This window comes from Belonocnema kinseyi, chromosome 5 (assembly GCF_010883055.1).
Source record: "Belonocnema kinseyi isolate 2016_QV_RU_SX_M_011 chromosome 5, B_treatae_v1, whole genome shotgun sequence".
Lineage (NCBI taxonomy): Eukaryota > Metazoa > Arthropoda > Insecta > Hymenoptera > Cynipidae > Belonocnema > Belonocnema kinseyi.
In genome coordinates this window covers 93,730,646-93,753,518 of record NC_046661.1, presented here as the reverse complement: position 1 = coordinate 93,753,518, position 22,873 = coordinate 93,730,646, and the positions used below count along the sequence as shown (strand labels likewise).

Here is a 22,873-nt window from a genome sequence, read left to right as displayed (position 1 = left end):
TTTTTGCCACAAAAGTATTTAGAAAGTACTCGATGACCATATTTTAGTATACAATATTATTAAAAGAAAATATATGTTTAATAATAAAAAAACATTACACATTTTAAATCACTTAAAATCACTTTTTTGCAACGAAAATAAAAAAAAATACTTTCACTTTCATTTATTTTCTCGAACCTTTGTCGTGTAATCCACAGGAAACGAGGTATTTTCCAAAAAAAAAGCAAATTCTTTATTTTTAATCAAAAATGCAAAAGAAAGTTCAATTTTTGAAACATTTCAATTGCCAAAATAATAGGTCTAAAAGGCTTTTCTTTTTTTAGATGTACGCAGATTTTTGTAGACTCTATTTTATCCTTTGGCATCTCCAACGCAAACTAAACGTGACACGATTTATTTTGAAAATAACTGAACTCCACTTTTTTGCTCGCAAAAACAGGCAAAAATGGACAACTTTGAGGGGACATACGAGTAACTTATGATCCGTTATAGCTAGGGCATTTTTTTTGTAATCAAAGGTATTTGAGTCTACTTTCATTCACATGTGTAACATTTTCCCGTGCAGTAGTTAGGTGCATAGGTACAAAGTGTTTTTGGAAACTTAGTGATTTTTTGCTGAAAATACAAAACAGTGGGGATTTTTCAATACATCATAGCTCGAAACCTATAAAAGGTAGCGGATTATTTTTGTAACCGAATTTTTAACTAATTTCGTCCTCTTTCTTTTTTCTGTTGGAAATTTTGCTCTAAAATGGAATGAGAATCATCCGTCCACACAAAAGTAACTTTTGGAACTGTTTTAAAAAAATGCTGGTATAGCAATTGATCTGATCTAGCATTCTTTATATGCCAAAGAGGACATCTTAACGAAATTTTCTTATTAAAAACATTGCAAGTAGGATTTTTTTCGGGAACCAAACTACTAGATGCCTGGATTATGCAGGGATATTCCAAGTGTCGTATTTCCGTCACCTCCCACCACGGTGCTCGTACAGCCTCGCCCGCGTGATTGGCTGGCCAATTAAAAAGAGGCCCGAAGAGTGGGAAGCCCTGGTTGGCTTAAATTGAACATTTTAGCATGACGTGATGGAAATGCATATGGATTTTTGGATAAAATATTCGAAACTTAAAAGTAAGGCATAAATGTACGAATAGTAATATTTGTTCAGTGTCACGAAATAAAGTAAAATATCTCAAATTTGAGGTTCGTGTATCAGATCGATTTGTTTAGATTCGGGTACTCTAACTACAAATTATGGATAGTTTATTGTATTTCGTGAAGCTGAAAGGTCTTCAACCGATAAAATAATAAAACAGAATTGAGCAAATGGATTCTAAACTTGAACAAAATTTCTTAGTCATTTATAATTTACTTTTATGTTTAGAATATTTTATCCAAAAAGGCGTATGCATTCCCATGTCAAGATGTACCAACTATGCTAACCTTTCTGGCATTTCCGCCTATCCTATTATAACCGTGACGTCATTCTACAATACTTACTATTTCGCGAAATATTTTAGTCGTTTTTTGATTCGATGTTTTTATTTTTATTTGGCAGTACCTATTTAAGGGAAATGTTATCTTATTGGTAATATCATACGTGAACAAAAAAAACTGGCTTACATGATGCGCAAATGCAGGACGCACATCCTTACAGCGCGCGCATCGATTTAAGGCCGGAGCAGCCAATGAACGTCGCTGGACAAAATCATCCCACGACTCACGGTTGTGGTTGGGGCTCTAGCCTTGAAATACACAAATGTTTACGTTTCGCAGCCCTTGGAATAGGCAAGAATTCACTGTATTTGGTTGAAAATTCGTCTTTTTGGTGTTTGAGAATCTATTTTTTTTACTAACTATGTAATTATTCCATTTCTGGTTGATAACGTATATTTTTCATTGATAATTGATATTTTCTAGCGGAAAATGATGTCTTTTTCGGTCGAAAAATAACCTTCTTGATCCGTTTTGAATAAAAATACAACAGTTTGGTTCTAAATCAATCTGATTTGGTTGAGTATTAAACAATTTGGTACAAAAATAAACTAATCAGTTAAAAATTAACTTTCTTGTTAACAACTAAATTATTCTTATTCAAATGGAAGCTTTTGGTAAAAAATTAATTTTTTGTAAAAAATTATACTTTCTGGTTTAAAATTGAACAATTTTGTTAATCTTTTTGGTTGCAAAATTCAACTATTTGGTTCAAAATTCATCTTTTTGCTATTTTTGTGAATTTTTCATGAGATCATTGATAAATATATTTATGTCGGCTTTGTTAGGCTGAATGAATACACTCTTGATATAGATTACAAAACATTTTTTTATTCATTTTATAAACTTTTGATATACAAAAACGTCAGTCAAACCAACGCATCGAAAAGTAGGTAGGTCCGCCTTCTTGAAAAAAATCACGAAAGTGGGCCATCAAAACATTTAAAAAATTGTGGTTTCTTCACCGTTTTTCGTGAAAAAAATATAGTAAAAATCAAAATTTTATTATTAGAATTTTATAATTATAGAAATTAATCTTCCAGGTTTAAACCCCATCCTTTGGGTTTTAAACTCTTTTGTTGAAAATACATTTTTTAAGATTAATTATTTTAGTAGAAAATTCATCTCTTTTGTTGAAAATGTAAACATTTGGTTAAAAATGTGTTTTTTATTGATGAAAATGCATATTTTTTGGTTTAAAATTCAGGTATTTTTTTAAAAATTCATCTTTTTTGGCCGAAAATTATCTTTTTAATTGAAAATTCATCGTTTTTTTTTATTAAAAATGCATCTGTTTAGATCTATATTAATCTGATTTGGTTGACGATTCAACAATTTGGTGGAAAATTAAAATATTTGATTGAAAATTAATTTTGTTGTTAAAAAATGCATATTTTTGTTTAAATTTACCATTTGGGTAAATATCAATCTATATTGTAGGAAATATTCACTTGTTTATAAAAAATTAATTTTTTTAATGTCATATTTTTAGGTTGAAAATTTAACATTTTTGGAGATAATTCGTCCTTTTGACTTTAAAATTTATTAGTTTTCATGAACATTAGTATATTTCCTTGAAAATTTGTGTTTTTTGTTCAAACATAATTCTTCGCGCTGAAAAATTCATCTCTTTCATTGAAAATTAATGTATTTTGTTGAAAATTTTTGATGGAATTTCGGGCCTAAAATTGATAAAATAGTTTTTGGGCGACCTTTTATGACATTAAAAAAAATCAAGATCTTGTAAAAAAAACATTAGTTTTAACCATGTTTTTTGCAATTGAATTTTTTCTGACCGCCGCTTCTTATCAATCTTTGAAAAATGATTGAATTTTAATGAATGATGGCTTATTTTTCGGGAAAACATTCTCTACAACTCGACTGTTTCCAATTTTGAAAGTCAATTTTTCTTTGGCTTTTATGGCTCTAAATCGTTAGAACAATTTTTGTAAAGAAAACATTTTTTAAACATAATTATATTTTAAGATCATCAAGTTATTTCTTAAATTGAAAACAGTAAAGTTGCAGAGAATGTTTTCCCGAAAAAATAAGCCGTCATTTATTAAATTGTAATCATTTTTCAAAAATTGGTAAGTAGCGAAAGTCAGAAAAAATTAAATTGCAAAAAACATGGCTTAAATATTTGTTGCTATTGTGAATTTTAATATTTTTCATACAAACTAATTTTTTATTTTAAATGATATCATTTATAATATTTTAGCTATTAAAATAATAAATAAACTATTTTTTTCTGATATCTGGTTTTTGGCACGACTGCTACCTTAAGGCGCTTAAATCAAGTATCGGTTTCGCTTGGTTCAATATAAGTCTAATAGGATGAATTTCTGTACATAATTTTTTTATCACATAATCCACAGGCAATTATGCTCATTTCGACAGAGAGCTTTTTCCAGAAAATTTTATTTTCTTTTATTTTTTTAAATTGAAAATGCCGTATTTTTTGCGCCTGAAATCAACAACACTGACTATTGTGCACGCTAGGCTGCGGATGTTGCCGGTTTCAGGCGCAAAAACACACTCCATTTTCAATTACAAAAAAAAGAAAAAAAACAAGAGCGTTTTCCGACAAAAGCTATCTGTCCAAAACAGTATAATTGCCTTCAAATTATGTGTTAAAAGTACTACGTTCAACATTTCATCCTTTTAGACGTGTACAGTGGATTAAGCGAAGCCGAGACTCGTTTGAGGCGCCTTAAAAGTATACGATCTGTGAATAATGTTTGCTGGATTTTCAATTATATGTTAAATTGGAATTCAACGAGTAAATCTTTCTTGAAAGTCTGATTTTTATCCCTTCAAAGTAGGATCTATATGAAAACAAGCTTAGTTGTCTATATACTTTGTAGTGAGTGCTCGTTTTTGCCATTTCGTTTGAGCACTTCTCTTTTAAATCCGATTTAAGAGGCTTTTCTGAATATGAAGAAGCAGAAGATGAGCATTTTCGTAACATAAAACATGCAAACTTCAGAGTGGATTTAATACTCTCCACAAACTTTAGTAACTGTTTCGAAACAAAAAGAATATTTTAAAGTTTGATCGCGCCAAAATATACGGTTCGAAACATTAGTAATTTGTTAAAAAATTTTGGGTAATTTACTATCATTACTTATTATTTACTTTTTGTTTATTTAATATTATTTATTTATTATTATTCATTATTCACTATTTGGTTAAAAATTCAATTAGAGTCAAATCTAGATTTAGCGTCAGTTTTGGGACTGACTGTGACCATATTTCCAGTCTCGGAATTGTTTTGTCTCTCTCTTGTTTCTCTCTCGGGTTTGTCACGCCTGAGTGAACATCGCGCATCCCCCGCAGAGCGGCGTTAATTCTCGGAAACACTAAATCCAGATTTACTAGTCAGAGATTTTGAGAAAAAAATACAACAAAATCAGGGAATTTCTGCAAGAAGTAACTGTAAAAATATTCATAACTGCCACACAGTCACTAATAGTCCGTTTTTTTCATAAATAAATTTTTAGTTATTTTTTTCAGCTAAATTCACTATGCTCTCATTTTTCAATACGCAACTCATAGTTTAATCGAGTTTCAATGCATATTCGATACCTAATTTTGAATTGTCTTAAATTATTTTGAAATGCCTCATTGTATTTTTAAAGATTATAAGAAATTTTTAATAGATTTCAATAGTTTAAAGCAATTTTAAAGATTTTAGGGTATTTTTAAAAATTCTAAGGAATTTTCAAGCTCTTTTAAAAGTCTCAAGGGATTTCAAAAGATTTTAAAGTATTCGAAATAGTTTAGGGAATTTTGTAAGATTCTTAGAAATTTTTTTATTTATTTCAATAGTTTGAAGAGATTTCAGAGACTAAGAAATATTTTAGAGCATCCTGAAAGAATCCAACACATTTTCAAGAGATTTAAACAATTCCAAGGGATTTCCAAATATTTTAATAATTTAAAAGGATCTTTTTAATTCCATCTAATTCATTGGAATTCTTTATAATTGTTTTGTACTAATTTGTCTCTTTTTTGGTTATAAATTAGTAGAGTTTCGAAGATTTAAAGAGAATTTCAAATATTCTTTTTTTTTATCAATTTAGAATTCTTAGAATATATTGGATAAAAAAACGTGTTTTATTTATATTGAAGTCTTTAAAATTCACCTTACATTCATAGGAATTTCAGCAAATTCTTTGCTGTTTTGTTGTTTTGGTATGATTTGTTATGAATGCCATTGAATTCTTCTAATTTCCCTTTCATTCCTATACATTCACTCATATTCTATTTAAATCAATGGATTTTTTTTAAGTTTTTAAAATTATTTCCAATTCATTTGAATTCTTTTTTGTTTATAAATTAGTATAGTTTCAAAGCTTTGAAGAATATTTTCAAATATTTTTTTGTAATTCACCCTGAATTCTTTTAAATTTACCCAATTCTCCCAATTCTCCTAGAAATTTCATCAAATTCTTTTTAATTCCCTTGAATTTGTCTAACCTTATTTTACTTAATTAAAGTTACTTAATTCAATGAATTGGAAAATTCCAATTTTAGTTAAAAAAATCTTTTTCGGTTGATAATTTAACTATTGGTTTAAAAATTCATCCTTCTTTCTGAAAACTTCATCTATTTGGTTGAGAATTAAACTATTTTGTTAAAAATTCGCCTTATGGTAAAAATGAACTTTTTTGTTGAAAATTCAACTATTTTCATAAAGTCAACATTTCATGGGAGGAGTCATCTTTCTTAGTTGAAAACCATCATTACTTTTGCGATCATAAACCATAAATTTTTCATCAAAGAGTGGGGTTTGTAATCAAGAAGATTAAATTTGTACAAAAAGACAGTTTTTCAACAAAATACATTAATGTTCGAACAAAAATGAAATAGCTAAATTTTTAGTTGAAATATCACTATTATATAGAATAATTAAAAAATAGTTAAATTTTCAACAATAACAAAAAAAAAAAACAATTTTTAACAAAGTAGTTTCACTTTCAATCGAATAATTGAACTTGCAACCAAAAATATTAATTCTCAATAAAAATGTCTTAATTGATAATTCAATATAAAAGATTTTAATTTTCAAGCAAAAGTTGCATTTTCAACGAAAAAGAGATGAATTTTTAAACTAAAGGATCAATTTTCAACAAAAGAGTTGAAATTTTAAACCAGGAAAAATGTTATAGTCAAGAAAGAAAAAAAAATTAAACAAAATACATTAATTTTAATTCAATTAGTTAAATTTTGAACAAAAGAAAATGCATTTTCTATCAAATAATTGAATTTTCAACGAAAAAGGATTAATTTTTTACCAACAAATTGCATTTTGAATAAACGGTGGTATTTTTATGAAAAGAGATAAATTTTTAAACAAAAAGAACAAGTTTAAAATTAGAAAGATTTTCAGCCAAGATGAAAAAAACTTTAACTTACTTGTTGAATTTTCAATAGAAAAATAATTTTCGCAAAGTAAGTTAATTTTCAACAAAAAAGTTAATGGTCAACCAAACAGTTGAATTTTCAAGCCAAGAAGACGAATTTTCTACAAAAACTTAAAATTTTTAACTCAAATATATGAATTTTCAACAAAGTAGTTGAATTCTCAATCAAAACAGATTAATTCAATCAGCAAATTTTTCTCCAGGATTTGTGTAGAAACCCTGTGACTTTTCTCCGATCAATTATTTATTTTCCATGATTTGTAATATTCAAAGATCAGAATTTTAATCTCGCAAAATTTTTCACATAGAACTTTTTTATGAGCGAAATAAAACAATTTCAAATTTTAATTAAAAACTTTATTTCATAAAAAAATGATTATTTTTATCATAAAAGATTAAGTTTCAATCTAAGAGGACGAATTTTTAACAAAGAAGTTAAATTTTTAACAAAAATAGATTATTTTTTAACAAAATAGTTTAATTTTCAAGGAAACAATTTAGGTTTCAACAAATTAGTAGAATTTTTAACCCGAAAACTTGAATTTTGAACGAAAAATATAATAGTTGATATTTTACATGAAAACAAAAATTTTCTACGAAATAAAGAAATTTCCAACAGAGTTTAATTTTCAACTTGATAATTAAATTTTCAACAAAATAAATAAACTTTCAACAAAGTTATTAAGTTTTAAATGAAACAATTAAATTTTTAATAGAATTGTTGAATTTTGAACCAAATAATTTAATTTTTTATCCTACCAACATGAATTCTCAGTCAAAAAGATGAATTTTCAATCAAGAAGATTCATTTTATGCCAGAAAATATGAAAAGTTAAACTTTCATTACAAGAAATTAATATTTAACAACAGCAAAAAATGGGATTTTAATAAAATAGTCAAATTTCGAACTAAAGATGAATTTTCCACTAAAAAGAAGACGTTTGTACAAAACAGTTGAATTTTTAGTCCACAAATCTTAATTTTCTAGCAAATAAACGATGAATTTTCTGCAAAACATTTAAATTTTCAACCCGAAAATATTAATATTCATCAAAAAAGTAGATTTTCGACCAAAAAGTTAGAGGACATTTCAAGCAAGAAAATTAGTTTTCTATTAAGAAAATAAAAATTGTTAACTAAAAAAGATTAAATTTCATTTAAAAATAGAAAGTAGACGTTTTCCATTAAAACAATTAATTTGAAACCAAAAAAATAATAATATCCAACCAGAGAGATAAACCTTTGCCCAAACAATTTTTTGTTTAACAAAGTGGTTCAACGTTTATCCTTTTATTTGAATTTTTTGTAAGAAAAAAATCAATTTTAAACCAAAAATGGAATAGTTACGTTTACAGTTAAGAAATTTCATTAAAAGAAAAAGAGTTTTCGACAAAGTAATTAAATTTTCAATAAACGAAATGAATTTCTGAATGAAATTTTGAAACTGCAAATGGAATATTTTATTTTTCAGTTAAAAAAATTAATTTTCAAACAAAAAAATTAACCGAGTATATGAATTTGCAACTAAATTAATGAAATTTTAACAACAAAATTATTTTTCTACAACGTGGTTCCACCTTCAACCCAATAATTAAATTTTCATTCTAAGAAGGTGAATTCACAACGAATAATGTATGATAGTAGATATTTCAACCAATAAATATTTTTATTTTAAATAAAAAAAAAACAATTGCATTCAACATAAAAATACGAACTTTTAAACAAAATAGTTACATTTTTTAGGGAAAAAGGTTAATTTTCTACCAAAAGAGATGAATTTTCGAAACGAAAAGCCGATTAAAAAAAAAATTGTTGAATTTTCTACCAGCAACTATATGAAAAAAAATGGTTGAATTTGCAACCAAATAATAAAATTTGTGACCAAAAAATTTCTTTGGCTCATCTTGGCTACAAGAAATTCGTTAAAAATCGTAAAAAATTTCAACCAAAAATTTGCATACAAGATTCTAAACTCTTTTGTTTGAATTCTCCTTTTTAAATTACACATTTTTACAAAAAATTACATTTTTCAGATTATTGCATACTTTATTCTAAATTATTGTATTTTATTCCTGAAATATATTATTTTTACGTGGGAGATATTTTTCATATAAAGATTTAGTAATAATGTAATATGCGTATGTACAAAATTCGATTACTTTTTTATTTAAGAGTTTATTAATTAGGCTAATAATTTTAATTTTAAAAACGCCAATTCAAAACAAGTTAGAATTTTGCAGTTACCTTTTTACAGTGACAGAATAGTTTTCACGAAATATAATAGACATGTTAGGTCTGATGAAACTAGCAAATTTTATATTTTTAAAATGAATTTTCAACCAACGAGATGAATTTTTAACTAAACTTTGAATTTTCAACTCTATTACATTTTTAGTTAAACAAATTAATTTTAAAGAAAAAAAATTTAATTTGCACCAAAGAGATGAATTTTCAACTTCAACGATGAATCTTCAACTGGAACATTTAAATTTTCAGTTAAACAAATTAATTTTCAAGCAGAAGCAAAAAAGAATTTTCAGGCAAAGAGATGAATTCTTAACGAAAATGAGTAATTTTCAAAAACAACAAATTATTCAACAAAGTGGTTTAACCTGTATCCCATTAGGTCAATTTAAAGCTAAATAGATGCATTTTCAACGATTAATATTTTCAAAACTAGTTAAGAAAATTAATTTTCAACAAAACAAATTTTCAACTAAAGCGATCAATTTTAAACTAACATGATACGTTTTCCAAAAACAATGGGATAATTACAAATAATTTATCTTCATTAAATAATTAAATTATTAACCAAATTAAATCATTTTCAACTAAGAAAGATCAATTTTTAACCCAAAATAGAAGAGTTAATTTTTCATTCAGGAAATAAATATTCAACCTAAAAAACGTATTTTCATCAAAGCAGTTAAATTTTCAGACAAGAAAATTAATTTTTATCCAAAAAAGTAATGTTTCAAGTAACGCGATTACTTTTGTACCAAAAAGTGTTTTTTTGTCAAATTAAATTTTCAACCAAACAGATAAATTTGTCAACTAAATAGGTTTACTTTTTACCAAGAAATCTGAATTTTCATAAAAAAAAATTAAATTTTAGACGAAGACTGGAGTAGATACATTTTTGTTAAAAAAAAATCAACTTGAAATTAAATTTTTAATCAAATGCATGAATTTTGAAGATAATGATTAAATTTTCAAAAAAAAAACGAATTTTCAACAACAAAATTATATATTTCAACCGAAAAATGTTTTGATTTTAAACAAAAAACAGTTGAATTTAACCATAAAAGACTCATTTTTAACAAAATATTTCAATTCTGGAGCAAAACAGATTAATTTTTAACCAAATAAGTTCTAATTTTTAACCAAAGAAGATTTTAATTTCAAATGGAAAATAGGCGAAATCAAAAAAAAAAGACGAATGTTTAAGAAAATGGTTCAATTTTCAATCAAAGAAGATTTAGTTTGAACCATATTACAAAAATTAGAAAACGAATTTTTAAACAAAGAAAGAAGTTTTCAATTAAAATTATAAATCTTCAACAAAAAAATGATTTTTCAACTTTGTGGTTTCACGTTCAACCAAGCAGTTAAAATTTTAAACAAAACAGATGAATTTTTAAGCAAAAATATTGTAATTCTAACCTAAGAAGATTTTAATTTTAAATGAAAAATAGTCGAGTTAAAAAAAGATATATTTTCAACAAAACAGTGGAGTCCTCAATCAAAGAAGATTTATTTTGAACAAGTTTAAAAAATTACATCTCTTTCAAAAAACAAAAGAAAAACGAATTTTTAACCAATGAAATGAATTTTAAATTAAAATTAAAAATCTTCAAAAAAAAAAAAAAAAAATCAACAACAAAAAGTGAGGAAGTTTTAATAAAATCTTTGAATCCTTAATCAAAGAAGACTCATTTTAATCCACGTTGAACAAATTACATCTTTAAAAAAAAACGAATTTTTAACCAAAGAAATGAATTTTGAACTAAAATGATAAACCTTTGACAAAATTATAATTTTTTAACCTAGTGGTTTAATATTTAACTATGTGTTTGAATTTTAAAAGAAAAAAAGACGAATTTTCAGTGAACAATGTTAAAATTGATTAAAACTGATTATCCTTGACAGTTATTTACTTTTTTATATGTTTGAATTTCGCGGGATTTTGTGAGCGCCAGAAATCGACCAATGGCGTGATAGCGGAAAGTTCATGTGCAGATGCGCAACACTGACGTTTTCAAGATGGCGGCGAACCTTAACCCGATGCATGAGCGGTACGCGCTAAGCTTTGTGTTTCTGTTTGCAAAATTGATTTGGAGAATAGTTTTTTTTATCTTTTAATTCGTGTGTGATTCGATCCTAAGATAGTTATAAATTGTGGTCTCAGCAGGAAACAATGAACACGAAGAAGAACAAAAAGCACAAAAGGGAAAGGCAAGAAGGTGAGAGAAAGGACGAGTGAAAGGGAGTGAAAGAGAATAAAAAACTAAAAAGCAGTCCTCAGTGTGTTCAATTGCGGTTAGGAATACTTTTTGTCTTGTCGGCTGTCTTCAATATATTTTTTATTTTATATCAGGATTTAAGATCGTACCTTTTTAATGAGAAAAGTGATTCACCGGTTTGATATTGGAGTAGTGAAGAAATTTGGTTAGAATTTTTTCGAGTTTGAGTGTTATTTTGGATTTTTTTAGTCAGGATAACAAGGTCGAGCTCCCAATTTTAAATACCGATTTTGGTAACTATTTCTCAGGTAAAAAGTGAAAATTTTAAGAACAAAACAAATCAATACTTTCGCAAGTTCAGGCTAAGACAAATTTACAAACAAACAGTTGGGTTCTTAAATGTTTAATATTTATTCCAATTTTGAACTATTTTCATCATCCAGGGTTTATAACGGGTCAGAAGTTCTGCTTTAGGTAAAAAAGGAGATTTAATTTATTATTAAAAACCTGTTTCTAGTCATTGTTTTGATTTTTTTAAACTAGCTTTGGCAAATTTCTTTCGCACTTTCTACTGATAAAAATACATGAGAAACAAATTAAGAATATCAGAGATTGAAAAATATGTAGAGATCAGAATTAAAAAATGCTCGTGTTTGAATTTTTAAATATATTTTGATCCATAGACAGATTTTTAATCATTCTTATAAATTTCTAGAATCCAATAAGAAAATCGAAATATTTTTTGGTGAGAGTTCATTTATCTTTGTTGAAAATTAACCTTTTTTTTGTGTTGAAAATTCAATTATTTTGTAGAAAATCCTTCTTTTACTTGAAAATTGAACAATTTGGTTCACATTTTTACTTTCTCGTCTGAAAAAATATTTTTTTAGTGGGTTATTAATTTGTTATGATCAAAATTCATATTGTTGGATGGAAAATTTACCACTTGGTAGAAATTTAAGCTTTTTTGGTTAAAAAGGAATTGTTTATGGTTGAAAATTAATCTGGTTTGGTTGAGGATTCAACTCTTTTGTTAAAAATTCTTCTTTTTTGTTTGGTTGCAAATGGACTTTTTTGTTGTTAAAATTCCACTATTTTGTAGAAAATTCAACAATTTGGTTCACTTTTTTTTCTTTCTTGTCTGAAAAATTTTTCGTTAGAAATTCTTTTTTTTTGTTTGATGAATCAACAATTTGGTTCCAATTTTTTTTCTTTGTTGAAAAAATCTGATTTGGTTTCAAATTTGGCTATTATATTAAAAAATTCAATTATTTAGTTGAAGATGAACTTTTTTTTCGTTGAAAATTCGATTAATTTGTGGATCATTCTTTGGCTTGAAAATTAAACAATTTGGTTGAAATTTTTTTTCTTTTGGATTCAACTATTTTGCTAAAAATTCACACTTTTTATTTGAATTCAACTTTTGGTTTAAAATTCAAATCTTTTTTTGTTGAAATTAATATTTTTGTATGAAAGTTTATACATATAAGTTGAAAATTGAACTATTTGGTTGCAAATTAACTTTTTTCTTGTTGAAAATTCAAATATTTTGGGGAAAAGTCAACAACTTTCGTTTTTAAAATTCGTCCCTTTTCTTTAAAGTCAACTGTTTTTGGTTTAAAGTAAAAACCTTTTTTGTTTAAAAATGTTCGTAATTTGTTGCAAATTCTTTTTTTTTTTTTTTCTATAAATCAACCATTTGGTTCCAATTTTTTTTCTTTGTTGAAAAAATTTGATTTGGTTAAAGATTGAACTATTATATTTAAAAATGCAATTATTTGTTTGAAAATAATCTTTTTTTGTTTGTTGAAAATTCGATTAATTTGTGATTAAATATTTGGCTTTAAAATTTAACAATTTGGTTGATATTTTTTTTCTTTCTTGAGTGAAAAACCCGTTTTTAGTTTATAATTCGTTTGTTCTGATGAAAATTCATATTTTTGGTTTGAAAATGTATCACTTGGTAGAAATTTAAGATTTTTTGGCTTAAAAAGTAACTGCTTATGGTTGAAAATTCGCCCATTTTGTTTGAATTGAACATTTTGTAGTTAAAAATTTATATCATTTTTGGTTGAAAGTTAATCCATCTTGGTTGAAAATTGAATTATTTGGTTGCAAATCTACATTTTGGTTGTTGAAAATTCAACTATTTTGCAGAAAACTCAAAAATTTGGTTAACATGTTTTTTCTTTCTTGACTGAAAAATGTTTGTTAAAAATTCATCTTTTTGGTTTGAAAATTCGTCCTTTTTCTTTAAAGGCAACTGTTTTTGGTTTAAAATTAAAATACTTTTTGTTTAAAAATATACCTATTTTGTTGGAAATTCTTTTTTTTTTGTTGATAAATCAACAATTTGGTTTCAATTTTTTTTCTTTCTTCAAAAAATCTGATTTAGTTACAAATTTAACTATTATATTTAAAAATTCAATTATTTGGTAGAAAATTCTTTGGCTTGAAAATTCAACAATTAGGTTTTTTTTTGTTTAAAAAGTAATTGTTTATGTTTGAAAATGAATCTGTTTTGGTTGAAGATTGAACTATTTTGTTGAAAATTAGCTCTTTTTATTTTAATTAAACTCTTTTTGGTGGAAAATTTAACTATTTGGTTCAAATTTTTATTTCTTTCTTAACTGGAAAATCTTTTGTTGAAAATTCATCTTTTCGGTGTGAAAATTCGTCCCTTTTGTTTAAATTTAAATGAATTTGGTTTAAAATTAAAATAATTTTTTCTTTGAAAATTTATCTATTTAGCTGGAAATTTCGTCCTTTTTTGGTTGATAAATTAAAAATTTCATACAATTTTTTTTCTTTGCTTGAAAATGGCAACAATTTGGTTGAATTTTTTTTTCTTCAGTTAAAAATCATTTTTTGGTTGAAAATTCATTTTTTATGATGAAAATTCCTCTTTTTTGTTTAAAAATTTTAATCTTGGTAGAAATGTAACCTTTCTTGATTTAAAAAGCAACTGTTTATGGTTGGAAATTAATTTTTTTTTTGAAGATTCAACTATTTTATTGACATTTTTTTTCAATGAATGCAACTGTCATTAATTTCAAATTAAAATTTTTGTATCCAAATGTCGACTTCACAATTGGTTATTAAGACTTTAGCTCTCTGTTTGAAAATTGATCTATATCGTTTTAAATTCATCTTTTTGGGTTGAATCGTCAACAATTTGGTTGACATTTTTTTTCTTTCTTTGCTGAAAAATCTCTCGATCCGAAAAATCAACTATTTTGTTGAAAATTTATCTTTATGGCTGTAAAATTCAACAATTTGGCTGAAAAGTCGTCTTTTGGATTAAATTTAACTGTTTTTTATTTAAACTAAAAATAATTTTTTGGTTGAAATTTCAACTATTACTTGTTTCACTGATAATTCATCTTTCTTCTTGGAAAGTTGAACTATTTGGATTAAAATTCATAATTTTAGCTTGAAATTTTAACTGTTTTGCAGAAAATTCTACTTTGACTTGAAAAATCAAAAATTCGGTTAACATTCTTAATTTTTTTAGACTGCAAATTTTTGTATGATTGATTCGTGCTTTTTTACGAAATCCACTGTTTTTTTTATTTAAAATTATCTGTTTTTTAAAGAATTCAAATATTTTATTAAAAAATTAACTGCTGCTTTGATAAAATTTCATTTTTTTGGTTGAACATTCATTTTTGGTTAAAATATCAACCATTACATTTTCCGTTTAGAATTCATATTTTTTAGTTGGAAATTCAATAATTTGGTTAAAAGTTGAACTACTTTGTTAAAAATGTATTTTTTTATTGAAGATTCATCATTTTAGATGAAAAGTCATCTCTTTGATTTTTTATTTAAAATAAAAATCTTTTTTAGTTGAAATATCAAGTATTGCATTTTTTGTAAAGAATTAAGTTTTTTGCTTTATAAAAGTTTTACTACTGGGACTAAATTTTTTAACGACTTTGTTTAACAATTTTTTTTTTGTTGAAAGTTCACCATTTTGGTTGAAAATTCTTTTTTTTTTAGAAAATAAGAGAATATTTTTGATTAAAAATGTGTCGTTTTTGTTGAAAATTCAATTATTTAGTTAAAAATTCATCTAGTCCGGTGAAAGTGGAATATTTTTATTTTAAATATTATGAATTTGAAGTGTTTTAATTTGAATTTAATTTCAGTGCCTTCATTTTCCTTCTTTTTGTACATTTTGGAAAACTGTTAAATTTGTTTTCTGATGTCTTAAATTTGTGTTTAGAATTTTAAAAAAATGATTCGAAACTTTGTAAAACAATTACATTTTCACAATTCTTGATTTTTTGGGTTGCATTTTTGTTTGAAAATTCATCTTTCTTCATAGAAAATTCTACTGTTTCATTGAAAATGACCTTTCTCGTGGAAGATTTATAATTTCAGATTAAAAATTCAACTATTTTGTAGAAAACTTGACTTTGGCTTAAAAATTCAGCAATTTGGTTTAATTTTTTTTCTTGACTGAAGAATCTTTTTTTTGTTAAAAATTCAACTATTTTATTACAACAGATTTGTCTTTTTGGTTTGAAAATTAATCTTTTGGCAGAAACTTAATCTTTTTGGTTAAAAAGGAAAGTTTGTAGTTAACAATTAACCTGTTTCGTTTATTACATTTTCTTGTTAAGAATTCATCTCTTTAGTTGAAAATATACCCGGTTTGTTGAAAATTTGTCTTTTTGAATTCAATATTGATATTTTCGGATTGAAATTACATCTTTTTTGCAGAATATTCGTCTTTTTGGCTAAAAAATGAACAATTTGTCTTTGGACGAATTCAAATGTTATTTAAAACCAAAATCTGCTTTTAAACAAAAATTGATCTAATTTGCGTAAAAAATTAGTTTTTTTTTTGGAGTTTCATATTTTTGGCTTGAAAATTCAAAAATTTTGTTGGAAAACAAACTGTTTTTTGAAAAATTGTATTTTTTTGTGGTAAATTCTAGTGATTCTAGTTATTTATATTTTAAATCAAACCTTTTTTTGGTTGCATTATTAACCATTAAATTTTTCGTTCCTAATTCATCTTTTTTGTGTGATAATTCAATAAATTCATTAAAGGTTTAACTACTTTGTTAAAAATTCATTTTTGTTTTTTTGAGAATTTAAAGTCTTAGCTGAAAATTTATCTCTTGAGTGAAAAATCGCCTATTTTATTAATCTACTTGATTGAAACATTTTTCTTTTTGGATAAATTTAATTGTTTTCTATTTAAAAACAAAATCTGCTTTTGTTGAAAAATTCAACTGTTCGCTTAAAAGATTAACTACTTTGTTGGAAAAAATTTTTTAGTTGAAGATTCCTGTTTTTGTCTTGAAAACTTCAACAATTTTGTTGAAAAATAAACTATCTTGTTCAAAAGTAGTTTTTTAAAATTAATTCTAGTATCTTTTTTAGATTAAAAAATTCAATTGCTTGGTTAAAAGATGAAATTCGTTGTTAAAAATTAATTTTTTTTGAGTTGAAAAATCATCTTTTTGCTTGATAATGTGATTATGTGTTGGAAAATGAACTTCTTTATTAAAAATTTATATTTTCGGGTTGAAAGTTCAATTGTTTTGTAGGAAATCGTCTTTTTGGTGTGAAAAATCCACAATTTTTTCAACACATTTTTTTCTGGTGAAAAATATTTTTTGGTTTACAAATCACCTATTTTATTTAACAATAGTTTTTGTTATTCATTCATCTATTTTAAGTTTATAACCCCCTTTTTTGGTTCAAAATTTCAAGTATTTGGTTAAAAGGTGAAATACTTTGTTAAATATTAATTATATCAAACAATTTGGTTGACGAATGAACTGTTTTTTTGAAAAGTCATCTTTTTGGATGATTTATTCTTTTGCTGATTAAAAATTAAAATCTGTTTTTGTTGAGGATGTAATTATTTTATTGAATAATCGTCATTTTTGAATTAATTAGCAGTTTTCGACTATTACATTTTTTGTTAAGAATCCATCCCTTTTTTTTGGAAATGAACCAAGCAGTTAAATTTTCAGTTAAAACAGATTAATTTTCAACAAAATTTTAACTAAAAATATAAATTAAAAAAAAATTGTTAACCAAATGATTTAACCAAATCTTTCAAACAAAAAAGTTGAATACTCAAATGAAGAAAAAGAATTTTTAACCACAAAGTTTCATTTTCATAAAAAAATTCGACTAAAACAGATGAATTTTTAAATCAAAAAAATAAATTTTCAAAAAAGTAGTTGAATTTTCCATTAAAAAAGATCCAAAAAGACGAATTTTTAACAACAAAAATGACTTTTTAACCAAATTCTTGAATGCTCTACCAAATAGTTGCATTTTTATCCAAAAAAGATGAAATTTATCCTAGAACAGATGAAATTCTATTTGAAAAAACCAATTTAAAATCATAGTTAGATTTGCATCTAAAAAAGATTCCAGTTGACTTTTTAAGATCAAAATATTAATTTTTTTAAACAAAAAATAAGTTTCTACAAACAAAATTGAATTTCCAATTCAAAAAGACAAATTTTTTAACCAGAAAGAAGGAATTTTTAACAAAATAGTTGAATTCTTGACCAAATAGTAACATTTTTATTCAAGAAATATGAAATTTTCACAAAAAAAGATGTAATTTCTGCTAAATTAGGTGAATTTTAAAATAAAAAAGACCAGCTTTCAAGAAAGAGTTGACTTTTCAAACGAACAGTTCCATTTTTATTCAAGAAAGTTGAAGTTTCCTGTAAAAGAGTTGAATTAAAAAAAGACAATTTTAAAAAGTGTAGGTAAATTTTCATCCAAAGAAGATTGCAGTACACTTTTCAACATCAACGTAATAATTTTAAACAATAAGCTAATTTCCTTAAATAGCCGAATTTTTAACCAAAAGTATGGCCTTTTAACAAAAATTTTTAAATTTTCAACCAAAAACAGTTGCATTTTTGTCAAAGAAAAATTAAACTTCTACTCAAACAGGTGCATTTAATACAAAAATAAAAATTTTCTAGTGAACAGTTGAATTTTCAACAAAACAGTTGCATTTTTAGCGAAGAAAGATGCAATATTACTACTAAAAAATATGGTCTTTTAAATAAAAAATATAAATTTTCAGAACAAAATAGTGTTCATCCAAAAAAGATTTCAGTTGTCTTATCAGCAACGAAATATGAATTTAAAAAAGTTTAATGTGCTACGAAAAGAATGGAATTTTTGACCCAAAAATACGAATTTTTAACAAAATAATTGAATTTTTAACCAAAAACGCTCCTTGAGCTGTTACATAATTTAAATACGGTCCTTAACCCACAAACGGTACTCTGGTGCGAATTCGCACCCGAATTTTTTTATTTTGTTCGCACTTCCGCAAACACAGCTGCAGCGGATTATTCCCATATATATTAAATATATATGATATTTGTTTATTATATGTTCAATATATTAAATATTTAATATTAACATTACAAATAAACCAATTCGCACCAGTGTACCGTTTACGTATGTTTGGTTGGAGTGTACCGTTTGAGGGTTAATAATATGTTGCGAAGAAACAATTAGGTTGTTAAATGTTTCGTATTTATTCCAAGTTCAGATTTTTAGTTTTCATTATCTAAATTCTGGAATATTAACAAATATTATTTTTGCGGAGATAGCTAATCTCCTATCGATAAGAATTATTCTATTTATCTTTCATTAATAATAATCTAATTTCGATAAAAACGCCTCCACATCGTACTCAAAATAGCATTTAATAGTTTAATGTACAGGAATATTGACATCGTTTTCACGACGGACTAAGTGAGAATAAAATCGGGGGTATATGCAAGGTGGATTGAAAGCTTAAGGGAATAATCTGCACCAACTGATACAACTTAAAAGTAAGTGAGGTGTAACAGTGGAAAGGCTGCACGAAGTAAGCTTCTTTAATTTAAACTTAATGTTTAAATTCAAGTCCTAAAATAAAAGCACAAGTTTTCAAAACTTTGCTCTCATTTTCTCATGTTTAACAATCGAATTTAGCAACTTGAATAACAATATGCTTACATTCTTAATACTGCAAAAACTGATAGTCATTTATGCTTCTCTAACTTTTCCACTGATATAATAACAAGTAGATCGCTAGATAAAAATCTCAACTTTTCAGCTTCTTTAAAAATGAACCTTCGTCTCGCTTCTAGTTCGTTGAAAGTGAAAACGAGGTCACTTTTGCCTTTTAAATTGTAGGCTAGATGCGTAGTTTATCAAAATCCAGGCAATAATTTGATATTAAGGATGTTCCAGAGGTACAAATAACTTTAAAGAAAATTATCTTAAAGATTTTAATTTATTTAAAAATATTCCAAAGAATTTTAAGAATTTTTGTGTTTTTTAGAATTCTTAATATTAAAAAATATGTTATGGGTGTTTAAATACTTGATGTTTTTAATATTAATTTTGGTTTGAACATAAAAATCGAGGTACGTGAACGCGCGCTTCGCATACATGTATTTTATTTAAGTGGGTTTTAACAGGAATTTCACAAATCGCTGAAGATTTTTAAAAGATTTTAATAATATATTAAACAGATTTTTAAAAATGTACAGAGTATTCGACAACATTTTATAAAGCAATCAAAGTTTTTCCAAAAGTTTGTAAATAAAAATGGTAAATATTTAACCAAATTTCGCAAATACCCGCAGATTTTAAAAAGAGTTTAATATATTCATAAAACTAAAAACATTTAGAAAGAATTTGTTTAATTTACCATTTTTCAGAAAAATTGTATAAGAATTTCAAAAGATTTCAAACAATTTCAAATAATTTGAAAGGTTTCAATAGATTTTACAAAATAATCGCAAAAATTTTAAAGATTTCTAAAGACTAAACAAAAATTCTAAGCGAATTTGCAAGATTTACGAAGAAATTGAAGAGATTTCACAAAAAGTTATGATTACTTCAAAAGATTTAAAATAATTATTTCAGGTTTCACCACAAATTATAAATACTTCTGAATATTGAACAAAAAATGTAAGAGATTTTAAGACGAGTTCAAAATTTTCAAAGGGATTCAAACTATCTACAAAGAATTTCAAGAGATTTCACATAGTTTTGATAGTTTTCAGACGAATTTCAGAGTCCAGAAACATTTTAAAGATCCTTTAAAGTTTTCAAAAAGTTTTCACCGAAATTTTAAAGATTTCAAAAACTTTTCAAAAATTGTACAAAGATTTTAAAAAATCACACAAACTTCTAAATAATTCTGAAGATTTAACAAAAATTGCGAATAAATTAAAAAGATTTACAAAAAATGTCAGGGGATTTGACAAAGATTTCGATTATTTCAAACGATTTCCGATACAAATAAAGGTTTCACAATAATTCATAAATATTTATAAACGTTTAAAACAAATTTCAAACGATTTTAAAATGAATTCAAAAAGTTCAAACAAATGAAAAAGATTTAACAAGACTTTAAAGAGATTTCAAAAGGCTTTAAAAGTTTTTACAAAGATTTCTAAATATTTGTAAAGATTTAGCAATTTAAACGAATTTAAAAGGTTTACAAAGTATTCAATAAATTTTACAAAGATTTCAAAGACCTCTAAAATATTTTACAAAGTCTTCTACGTTTTTTTTTTAAGATTTCGCAAACATTTTTAAAGATTAAACAAAAATTCTAAACGAATTTAAAGGATTTACAAAGAATATCAAGAGATTTTCCGAAGATTACGATTGCTTAAAAAAACTTTAAATAATTATTAAAGGGTTCACAACAATTTATAAATATTTCTGAAGATTTATCCAAAATTTTAAGAGATTTTAAAACGAGTTCAAAATTTTCAAAGGGATTCAAAATATTTACAAAGAATTTTAAGAAATTTGCCACAAATTTGAAAGATTTTGCAAACTTTCCAAAAATTGCAGAAATATTTCAAAACATTAAAAATGTGCACAAAGATTTCTAAATATTTCTGCAGATTTAACAAAAATTTTGAATTGATGAAAAAGATTTACAAAGAACTTCCAGAGATTTGACAAAGATTCCGATTATTTTAAAAGATTTTTCATAACTTTTAAAGGCCTAGCAACAATTTATAAATATTAATAAACATTTTAAACAAATTTCAAAAGATTTTAAAATAATTTCAAATTGTTTAAACTAGTTAAAAAGATTTACAAAGAATTTCAAGAGATCTCAAAAAGCTTTAAAAGTTTTTAATGATTTTGCAAAATGTTTAAAGATTTCACAAATTTAAAAAAAGTTTTACAAAGATTTATAAATATTTTAGAAGATTTAGCAATTCAGACAAATTTAAAAGTTTGATAACAAATTTCAAGAGATTTCACACAGATTACGATTATTTTTAAATATATCGCAATAATATATAAATATTACAAAAGATTTAATAAAAATTTCGAAATAATTTAAAAGATTTATAAAGAATTTCCAGAGATTTGACAAAGATTCCGATTATTTTAAAGATTTCCTATCAATTTTAAAGGTGTCACAAAAATTTATAAAGATTTATAAAGATTTGATTAAATTTCAAAAGATTTTAAAACAATTTCAAAATGTTTAAACAAATAAAAAATATTTACAAAGAATTTCAAGAGATTTCAAAAAGCTTTAAAAGTTTTACAATGATTTTGCAAAATTTAAAAAGATTTCACAAATTTTAAAAAAAATTGTACAAAGGTTTCTAAATATTTCAGAAGATTTAGCAATTTAGACGAATTTAAAAGTTTGACAAAAAATTTCAAGAGCTTTCACACAGATTACGATTATTTTAAAAGATATCGCAACAATATATAAATATTTCTAAAGATTTAACAAAAATTCCAAAAGATTTTAAAACGACTTCAAAATTTGCAAAAGGATTTAAAAGATTTACAAAAAATTTCAAGCTATTTGACAAAGCTTTCAAAGTTTTCACAAAAATTTAAAAGATTTCAAAAACCTGTAAATATTTTACGAAGCTTTAAAAGTTTTTACAAATTATTCAAAAATTTCAATAATTTCAAAAGGTTGCACAAAGTTTTTTTAAATGGGTTTTAACGAATTTTTATAGAACTTTAGGGAATATAAAAAATTTTAATTTAAAGAAATCGTTTCATAGGATTTTTATTGAAACTAAGTTAGTTTTTATTTAAAATTGTTACTATTTTATTGTCTAAATCTCACTCTTTTAAAAAACAGTATGTTCCCTAGGCTGACCAGCCAAATCCAATTTTTGGATTTTCTAAAACATTGGAGCGAGAAATTTGTTCTTGTAACGTCAAAGTTATTATGTATTTTTTCAGAGTAAAAAAAATACATTGAGAGGTCGCTAAAGTTTTTTATATGTCCGATATTACACTTTCATGAGTTAATAATTTTTAGTTTTGACTTTTGAAATTTCTTCCTGATTTTGGATGTTAGAAAAAAATGTATGTGTTTGACATCCATATGACGCAGAACATAAATTTTGTGGTCTTCAGTTTAAATATTGAAATTTAGCTTTAAATTTTGTTTTTTTTTTTCAATTTAATCCCTTAGTATTTTA

General features: G+C 24.9%; 1 protein-coding gene across 4 annotated transcripts in view; it reads left to right on the top strand.

Annotated features, from left to right (window-relative positions):
- Positions 1 to 22,873, top strand: part of LOC117172752 (bromodomain-containing protein 7) — a 63,402-nt gene that overhangs the window by 12,794 nt on the left and 27,735 nt on the right. For 2 of the 4 annotated variants that reach the window (XM_033360949.1, XM_033360948.1), the window contains exon 1: positions 11,198 to 11,387. The exons of 1 other annotated variant lie outside the window; for it this stretch is intronic. In XM_033360949.1, the coding sequence (XP_033216840.1) occupies positions 11,342 to 11,387 (46 nt within the window). In that variant the 5' untranslated portion in view covers positions 11,198 to 11,341. Of the gene's footprint in view, positions 1 to 11,197; positions 11,388 to 19,105; positions 19,229 to 22,873 lie in introns of those variants that run through there. One more of the 4 variants, XM_033360950.1, reaches the window with a different exon arrangement.